General features: G+C 34.8%; 1 protein-coding gene across 5 annotated transcripts in view; it reads left to right on the forward strand.

Moving 5' to 3' along the window:
• The window catches only part of Rsf1 (remodeling and spacing factor 1), a 144,222-nt gene extending 136,629 nt beyond the window's left edge, over positions 1-7,593 (forward strand). For all 5 annotated transcript variants that reach the window (XM_063256419.1, XM_063256421.1, XM_063256420.1 and 2 more), the window contains one exon: positions 45-7,593. In XM_063256419.1, the coding sequence (XP_063112489.1) occupies positions 45-607 (563 nt within the window). In that variant the 3' untranslated portion in view covers positions 608-7,593. The remainder of the gene's footprint in view (positions 1-44) is intronic.
• Positions 7,594-10,262: the final 2,669 nt, after the last annotated feature.

The raw sequence follows: 10,262 nt of genomic DNA on the forward strand, positions 1-10,262 counted from the left end.
TATGGTTAAGTGTGCCAATACCTTAAATGTACTGTTTATTCTAGAGAGCTATACATCCAAGAACTCTGAAGACGATGAGCTAGCTAAAGATTCAAAGCGGTCAGTTCGAAAGCGGGGCCGAAGTACAGATGAATATTCAGAAGCAGATGAGGAGGAAGAGGAAAGCAAACCATCCCGAAAACGGCTACACCGGATTGAAACAGACGAGGAGAGCTGTGACAATACACATGGAGATGTAGATCAGCATGCCCATGACAGCCAGCCCAGGGTCTTGCCCTCAGCACAAGAGATTACCAAGAAGTCCTATCGGATAGAAAGTGATGAGGAAGAGGACTTTGAAAATGTTGGCAAAGTGGGGAGCCCTTTGGACTATAGCTTAGTGGATTTACCTTCTACTAATGGACAGAGTCCTGGCAAAGCCATTGAGAACTTGATTGGCAAGCCACCTGAGAAGCCTCAAACACCCAAGGACAACAGCACAACCAGTGCAAGCCTAGCCTCCAATGGGACAAGTGGGCAGGAGGCAGGGGCACCAGAAGAGGAAGAAGATGAGCTTTTGAGAGTAACTGACCTTGTTGATTATGTCTGTAACAGTGAACAGTTGTAAGACTTTTTCCATTTTTGTGCTAATTTATTCCACGGTAGCTCTCACACCAGCGGGCCAGTTATTAAAAGCTGTTTAATTTTTCCTAGAAAACTCCACTACAGAATGACTTTTTAGAAGAAAAAAATTCAACAAGCTCTGAAGTCTTTCTGTGAAGTGACCAGTTTCGAACTTTGAAGATAAATAATTGCTGTAAATTCCTTTTGATTTTCTTTTTCCAAGTTCATGGTCCTTGGTAATTTCATTCATGGAAAAAAAATCTTATTATAATAACAACAAAGATTTGTATATTTTTGACTTTATATTTCCTGAGCTCTCCTGACTTTGTGGATAAGAATGCATTCCATATATATGAGGGCCAAAAACAGAATTTAGGGGTGGGAAAAAGCACTTGTGCTCTAGCTTTTCATATTAAATATATTATATTTAAACAGTCATGGCATAGATGATGATTAACAGACCATTTAAAAGCTCGAGTCCTAACTGTTGCCTCTTTGAGAATTGTAGATAACATCCTACATAAGTCATTTAGTAATAGCCTTCGTGAAATCACCTTGTTTACTATTGGAGTTACCACACTTTAAATAAAGAAGAGACCGTGAACGTACCATTGTTTAAAAAAAAAAAAAGAAAAACAAAACAAAAAACCCCTACAACATAAGTTTCTATTATAGTGGAGTTTCTTGTTAACAAAATCATCTGAAAAGCATTTGAACAGTAAAATCAATAATGAAGCTTTGACAACCAGATTGTGCTAGTAACAAAGTTGTTGAAAATAGCTTTATGAAGTAATAGAAAGTGGCCTTTATATACTATTGTCTGATGTTGTCTTTCCTAATACCTAGGTGGACTATAAACATTGCCAATAATACAACTCTTGTCTTCTGGCCACTTGTTTTTAAATATCTGAAATTCATTTTGAGGAAATACATCTATATGTAACATACATGAAGAGATGCTAAGCTGACAATGGTATTTTAGCACATTTGAAGACTGGGAAGGAATTTTCAGGTGAATATTAACTGGTCTATTCTTGCCCTTAGTATCTACTTCAAATTGAAGTCTACAAACAAAGCAGTTCCTTTGGGAGGTTTTTAGTTTGAGTTTTAGCATGTGTGTATGTGTATGCGTGCCTGTGTGTATGTATGTGTTAAATTTCCTATCTGCCTGGATATATTAGCAGGATCTGAATGTAGTTTTGGCCTTAGATCATTAGTCTTCTATTAAAATTCATTAGTAATCACACAACCAACATAGAGTTGAGTGGGAACCACCAATATACTTAATTAAGCATGACATCCATTTTAAACATCTCAGCATTTTAAAGAAAGGTAAGCCCTTTCTTTCAAGGAAAGGTGGTTTGTAACTAAATATTTAACATGATTGACACTAAAATATGAACTTTTATCTTTAGTTTCTGTTACAGCTGAAAGATTTCAGGCAGAGCCATAACATTGTACAGAGAATAGCACTTGTGATTAATCCTTTCTTGTCACATTCTGAAACTTTGACCCATGATTTCTGTGAGTACTGTTGCCCTGGGATTTGGGTTTTTCTGTACCAGTGTTGTGTCTGTTGCCGGCAATGGACACACTGTATCTGCTGCTGGCCCAAGGAATTTTGGTTTTTCTTTCCAGATTAAGCATTGTATGTGCTCGTCAATGTATACTAAGGCACTTCTCTTATTACAAGCTGGCATTAGACTTGCATATACCTCTTTAAAGTCTTTATGTTCTTACTTTTCCTTCCTCAACAAGTGTTACCCTTAAAGTCTTACTTGTTGGCCCTGAAAGTTTATAGCTGTTTTTCAGTTGTTTTTTATTTCACTTTAGTTCTGTAGCACCTGCCCATTAACATTTTCTTTGATTCTAGCTATGTATATGTATCTGTATAAAAAATAAAATAATGAAAGCAGCCTAAAAATAGGATGCAATAATAGCATGTGGTTCCAACTAACTTGTGATTTTTATTTTAAAACAGTGTTCCACTGGAAGGGAGGGAAGGGCTTATATGTAAAGGCAGTGACGCAGGCTAAAATGGAGCCACATTCACTTACTAATCGTCCTTTCTAGCTTGGTTTGTTTTATTTATTTGAAAGCTAAGGATTTTAAGCCTTTTAAAATACTAAAACAGGCAGGCAAAAGGATTTCTACTACCTAGTGTCAGGTAAGTGGTCTGAATGTATAAGTGGCCTTTTGTGCTCCACAATCTCCCTGTACTGTTTTAGCCCTGCAACTGGGTAAAGCCACTATGATGTAGAAACTCTGTGCCCTGTCTCTACCTCTGGACCCATCAGCTCCTGCTTCCACCTACTAATTCCTCTTAGTTAAGCAGGTGATTGCTAACATTAAATGGGTAGGTAATTTAATGGGATGCTCAACATGACATAAGGAGTTCTTTTTACTCTTTTGCTCTATAAAGTTCCAGGTAATTTTTATAGAAAAGACTGAGTGTTCCCTGTGGCAAATGTCCACTGACATGGGTTATGAAACCACTTGTGCTGCCTGAAACTTATAAACCATCAGCTATGTTTCATCTACCAAGAACATAATCAGGAAGCTAATTAACACACTATGCAGGTAGATACAGTTCTGCTGCCCTGTGTGTGTGTGTGGGTATGTGTGTGGGTGTGTGTGTGAGAGTGGTGGTGGTGGTGGGCAGTGGTGCTGGGGATTAAACCCAGGGCCTCATGCATGCTAGGCAAGCACTCTCCTAATAAGCTAAGTCCCCAGACCTGGTTTAGATTCAGTTCCACAGAGTCTGTTATCCCTCAGATATCGTTACTCTGAAAAAGTCTGTTAATACTAAAAAAATTAGAGAAAAATATTCTGTATCCAAAGACATAATACATGCATTAGGAAAATAAAGGAAAGCAGTAATTCATGTAGCAAATAGACCATTTTGAATCCTTGTTAGGGCACTAGCCATGGATTTAGATTCATAATAGTTGCTATATAGTAGAGCCCTTTAATAATACAAGCTTTCTTTTTTTAATACAAGTTGGGCTCACAATATCAAACTAGTCTACAGCAAATATATTAAGGAGAGGTGTAGTTTACTCTTCAGAGTTTAGTCTGCAATTTCTCAAAAGATCTGATAATTAGCCAAACTTCCACAATACAAAAGCTTCGAATTGAAATATTATACATGAGAAAGACTCAGACTGGTCTGTACATTTGTGTTGATGATAGTGTTTAGTGTAAAACATTTTTCATTGTTGCTACATTACTGCAAAATGACAGCAGACATATTTTCAAGAATACTGAGGTTGGTTTTCTTTGGCATCCTTTTTTAATTGGTCAGAGTTGACTGAATGAATAAACAGTTTAATTTCGAATAAATTCATGTCTACTGGTAATGTTTTCTTTAAAAAAAATCTGCCGAAGAACCAAAGATTTTGAAAGCTAATGAAGTTGTTGGGAAAAAAAGACTTAAGGACAAATTAATTTCAAAGAATATTACTTTAAAAATTAAAAGTATCATTATCCAATTTTCAATTTTTGGTTGCTAGAATCCATCCTATATTTAAGCACAGTACATATATTAAGAAAAATGTGGATATTACTTCAATCAAGGTTTAAAATGAGAAAATGTTATTTTTTTAAGTGGAAATTTCATTTATCACAAGGAATTCATATTTGTCTTCTGTTTATGGGCATCAGAAATGTTAACTGCAGGCCAGGGATATAGCTCAGCAGCATAAGCACCTGCCTAGCACTCACAAGGTCCTGAGTTTGATTTCCTGTACCCCCCTCAAATGTTAACCATTCTATCACACAACTTTAAAGACCCTAATGAATGTATGACTTTAATACTCAGAAAAAGTTGTGAACTCCATTCTTTACCAGCACATTGAAACAAGTTTTTAATTCATGGTGTTGACTCACAGCTTTGGACAAGTATTCCAAAACCCCAATCTTTTTTCAAATGGAGAGAGAGAGAGAGAGTGAGTGTATACATACATATATGTGTATGTGTATATATATATATATATATATATATATATATATATATACATAATTAGAATAATCCTTCAGTAATTTCTTATGAAAAGAAATAAGGCAAATAATTGCATTGCAACTGATACAGAATTAAGGATATCATTTAGTTACAGAAAGTCTAGAGTAAAATAGTTTTTCTTGTTGGTTTGACATTCTCAAAATATTTTCCTGCTTCTTCAAGAAGCAGAGAAGGCCAAGACTATAAACTGCTGTAACCTATCTGGTCCTCATTATACTTAATATGATTAATTATTAAACTTGCAGGATACAATCCATTCCTATTTTATCCACTATTTCCGGTGTGTATCTGTAAACTTTCCTTGGAAAAAGCAAGTAAACTGATTTTTTTCTATATTCATACCAATCCTGAAAGACAAGACCTTTTGCTGTCAATATGTTTAAACTGGGTTATGTTATTTTGTTTACTTACGTAACATACATTTTGATACTGTTTCACTTCAATAATTTAACATTTTTGCGTGCCAAGAAGTGCTAAGTAAATATAACACTGAAGAGTCATTCCCAAATAAACATATTCTAAAGTAGTTTTTATATAACCACTTCAGACTGTACACTTTTTTATTCATGTAGACCCTTTCAGAAGTTGATTCTAGAGTCACTATCACTTTAGTGGATTTTTCCCCCTTCATTTTGGTCATGTGAGTGCAGTTGTAAAAATTTCATATTTATACCAATTTGCTCTGGGAAAGGCTGTAAACCCAATTCTGTCTGGCACATTGTAGAAGTTTCAAATAATAAAGACATTATTTTTATCTTAATGACTTTAAGGTATCCTAAATATGTAAGTCACCTGAAAAGACATAATCATTAGAAGGGGAAAAATTTATTAAACCTTTATATACTATGAATGAGGAAAACACGTTTTTCCAAAAATTTTATATTTGGGTTTTTTGTTTCGTTCTGTTTTTTGGGGGCTGCCAAACCACACAAGCAAGCAAATATGCCTAGGACTGAATAACTTGCCTTTTTCTTTTTGCCACTGGATTATGTAAGTTAAGAATGGAATTGTTAACCCTAATTATATATTTCTTGACTTTCATTGGTTTCTAAAAAAATCTAATTTAAGTGTTTTGAGGTTTTGTTTGATCTGTATTTATTGAGTTCTGGTCATAGACCAGGAGCCTGCATGACATGCTTACTGACAGCCAGAACACAGTCATTGGGGAAGTTAATGGCTCAAAACCTTCTGAATAGTTTAATTTATTTTGTATGTTGAAAAACAAAAGGAAGAAAAGAAAAAAGTTTATTTTGCTTGAGTCACATTTTTTTATAACTGTACAGCTTTTATGGGATGGGAGGTGGGAAAGTACCCTAAAATAGGATGTAGATTTTTACAATTGTGTTTATGCTAGAACATCTACAGGTGCATTATGTAATTAAACCTAAAATTATTTAACAATCTGTGCCATTGTCTTTTTCATCTTACTACCCTTTAGTAGTGTTATGGTGCATGACAGTATTGTTACATGAACAGGCCTTGAAATTAAACTAAAACTTGTCTCCAAAGCTTTTAAAGTCAGTGCATGAAAATTATACCCACACATATATGTTAGACACGTACCTATACACACAGATTGGGTTTGTATGAGCAAAAATGTGGCGTTTCAGGATCAGAACTGCTATAGTAGCCCAAATTTGACAGTGCATGACTTTTGTGATGAAAACTAGGGTATTCTCAATGTTGGTCTGGTGTTCTTTCAGAGTAGCTTCTTGATCAAAGTATTTGAATAGTAGCTTACCAAAAACTTGCAGATTTTCTGTACACTGAAAGGTATCCTGTGCTAAGATGGGATCGGGGTAGATCAGGGCTTGATTTCTGTGTGTAAAAGAAGAAAAAACTAGAATTGCTCAATTTGGTTATTCAGTAGATTTAATTCCACAGGGATGAATATTTGCTGAAATATGTCAAGAAGGGAAATCAGTTTCAAATTCCATCCCTCCTTATTAAGTATTTTTGAAATCTTGTAAAATTGCTGATTTTAGCAGCCTTTTACATGGTATATTTTACCGTGTTATATTAATATCTTTTTAAAATGCCAGTAATTTTTGCCATCTGATAATTTTATCATTCTTATTCTTTGTAGCAGAAGTATATTCTTGTAAAGAATTAAAATAATCTAAGTGTCATAATTTCTAAGCTATCTTCATCTATTGTCAGCTAACGTGGGAAGTCAATTTCTTTGCTATGTTCACCCAGACAGAAGCCTGAGGACCATGAATTTCCACTTGAAGATTACAAATTCTAAATAAGAATTTGTAAATTGCCTATTTTAGGATTTCACTTTGATTTTAAAGTAATAACTGGGATCCAGGAAGGGTTTGATTTGAACACCTCTTGGATTTTTAGACATGCTCATACAAAATGCTTTATTTTCCTATGCATAAAAAAAAGAACTTATTCCTGGAATAGGGTCTCAGAACTTTGTTTCTAGCCAAGTACTAAAGAGCAACTCCAAAAGTAACATAAAACTAACTTGGAAGTAATCAGGACTATGCTCTTAGTGAAAGAGAAACTGGAGTGCTGTCTGTCACATAATGTACTGCATGTGAGGGGTGGGGGGGGAACAACTGGAAACATGATTTTGATAACACAAATTTTGCGCATAAAAAGAGTAGAAATTCCTGATTGCTTAAAGCTTCAGGAATAAACTGCAGTGTATGAACACCTAGTGTGTTAAAATTGCAGTTTAGTGTGTTAGAATTGCAGTGCATAATTGTTTAAATATAATATTCCTTGTGACAACCAAAATATGTTGTGGCTGGTGCCAATAATTTTGTTAATGAAATGTTCAATGTCTCACTACAGTCTGATCAGAATTTTTAGTGTTATATGCCGGGCCTAAGCCATTTGATAGCTACTGGCCTAACTGTGTAACTTTCTCTTTCAAAATGTTTTATTATAATACTGTCATTTCTTTCACTTAATATGTCAATTGTCATAATAAAAGATTTAAATAATTTGATGTACTTAGCATGTGTTCACAAACTTAGTTTATTTTAAATTTTGTGTCATATAGAAAGCTAAGAATTTTCTATAACTTTCATAAAGGTTAAAATATATTTTTGCTCCCCCAGCTATAGACTCTTCTTTCGATATCTAGAAAATGCATCAATTTCTCGAAAATATGTTTAAGATTCTTTTTCAGCTAAGCAGATAAAGATATTAGAAAACTATTCTTGGTTTCCATTACTAGAGTTGGAGAGTTGACACATTTAGAGGACCATGGACTTATTCTTCATGATCCTATGCGAGCATAGAACTAGAGAGCAGCAGTTTTAGAGCAAGTTTTCAGTTCTTTCTAGGGGAAAAATAAAGCTCTTGTGTTATTGGTAGTAAGTTCTTACAAGTACATAATGTTTGGATATATGCTGACCTGCATGCTGTTTGGCAGGTGGATAATAACACATTCCAAAGGATTAGACCAGATGCCTAATAGGCCTTCCAACACTGCATATGATTATCATCAACAAATTCTAACTTCACCATTTTTCTTTACTCTTGGAATACAGTAAAATTCAAATGACTCAAGTTTATGAACTAGCAGAATTCATCATTTGCAATTCTGATTGAAAATACTTTTAAAAGAGCTTTTCAATCAGAATTTCACTTTCAGGAGATTTTCTGTACACTGAAAGGTATTCTGTGCTAAGATGGGGTGGAGATGGGTCAGGGCTTGGTTTCTTTTGTGTGTGTAAAAGAAAAAGGTGATCTGCACCACCAGGAAAATGGCCAATTATAATGATTCTCAATTTATTTCAAAGTTTCACTTTGAAGCTGTGAAATGGAGGTACCATATTACATTGAACACCAAAGGTGACAGGACCAAAGCAATTGAGAGAATTCAGAGTTCTTTATGGAGCTGACAGTGAGTCCTAGAACTTCTATCTCACAGAATGAGATCGGAAGAACCAAGTTCTTTTGCAAATTGAGAATTGGTATAACTAAATAGTGACATTTAGCAGAGCTGAAATTAGAAATAATATTGTAATGAGACTAAATGTTGGGACCCTCTGGATGAGATAAATGCTTGTGTAATTTTAATTAAGTGACTACATGAGCCTGTTAAGATCATATAGTCTAAATAAAAATCAAAGAGAACACTTTTTTTGTTACTTGTAACACAGGACTGAACCCAGAGTCTTTGCACTGAACTACATATGCAAGCCATTCTTAATTTTGAGACAGGGTCTCTCTAAATTGCCCATGCTAAACTTGAACTTGTGATCTGCCTGGCTCAGCATCCCAAGTGTTGGGATTACAGGGTATGTGTCACCACACTCTGCATGAGAAGGAACATCCTTAAGAAGTGTGATGTGGTATGTGTAGCATTAGTTTAGGACATAAAGTCATATTCCTGGTGAAAAGTTAAATCTTACTGGTTCATGGAGGTTACTGGTAACTTTCTTATCATTTTCCCCTCTGGCCCATTTCAGCACTACTTTATCCATTTATCAAGCATCCATCTTTCTCCCTAGCCTGTCTCCAAGATAACTCTTACAGCAACCTCTCTGCTTCTATTGCTGATCTGGTAGCTTTCCTATTAATTTCTTTGGGTCTTTCACATTTCAATTGTCCCTGTCTTTTATCTGTTCTACAGGCACTCTGCTCTACAAAATTCTGATTGATGAAAAAAAGTTTGATACTGTCACTGGTTCAGTCTCTCCCAATGATTTCTTGCTTAACTACCAATAGTTATACAGACTACAGAAATGTTAAACTGTATTTGAAAATTCTCACTGAAGTGTCACAAACCCTAGGGGACACTCCAAGAAATAAGGTCTCTTGGAAACAGTAATTGAACTCCATCATTAGGGACAATTGTTACAGAAACTCTGCGATTTTTAGCATCATTACTTGTTAGTGAGGTATGAGTAATTGCACTGTGACCTCAACAACTAAATAGCTTTTATACTATGTTGGCTCTGTATTTGGAGCCCAAAAGAGAAAGGACTTAATTAGTGATGACAGAACCTTATTAAACGGTAAGCTAATAATAATTCTTACCATTCTAACCTGATAAGAATAAATTTATTGGAAAATTAACTTTTACCATTACCAAAAAGCAGGACTCTGTAAGCTTTTGCCATGTAGTTTAGGAGGTGTTGCTGCTGGACTGGTATAAATAGGCATCTAATTTCTAGCTATTTTGTAGCCTCTAACAAATCATTTAATTTTTTTGATCTTCAGTTTTATTTGTAAACTCAGCATCTAACAGCCATTGGGCTGTTAGAAATACTTTTTAAAAAGTATTCTATGAAACTTTGGTCAAATTGATATGAAATTATTAGACACATTTTAACCAGTTTTCCCTGTAATTGAAGGATTCCATTTCTGAGTAAAGCCAGTCAGAGCAAGTCTCCAGAAATAAATAAATGTCTTATGGGAAGCATCAAACTGGTCATTTCTCAAATTAGGTTTGAAAAGTACTTTCAAAACTTCCTCCTGAATTTTCCATTTCTGAGAAATGAGGTGATAGCCACTTAATCTCTTAAACTGAAATTTTAGAAAGAATCCTTAACTTATTTACATCTATCTTGATCTTCAAAATCATCTTCCTCTTAACGTGTCTCTAAACTATAAGGGTTTTAGATCGCTCTAGAATCTTTTCCCAGTCTTTCTGTTCTCAACTGCCACT

Source organism: Cavia porcellus, unplaced genomic scaffold (assembly GCF_034190915.1).
Source record: "Cavia porcellus strain 051 isolate PalLab524CR breed Dunkin Hartley unplaced genomic scaffold, mCavPor4.1 scaffold_9, whole genome shotgun sequence".
NCBI classification, from domain to species: domain Eukaryota; kingdom Metazoa; phylum Chordata; class Mammalia; order Rodentia; family Caviidae; genus Cavia; species Cavia porcellus.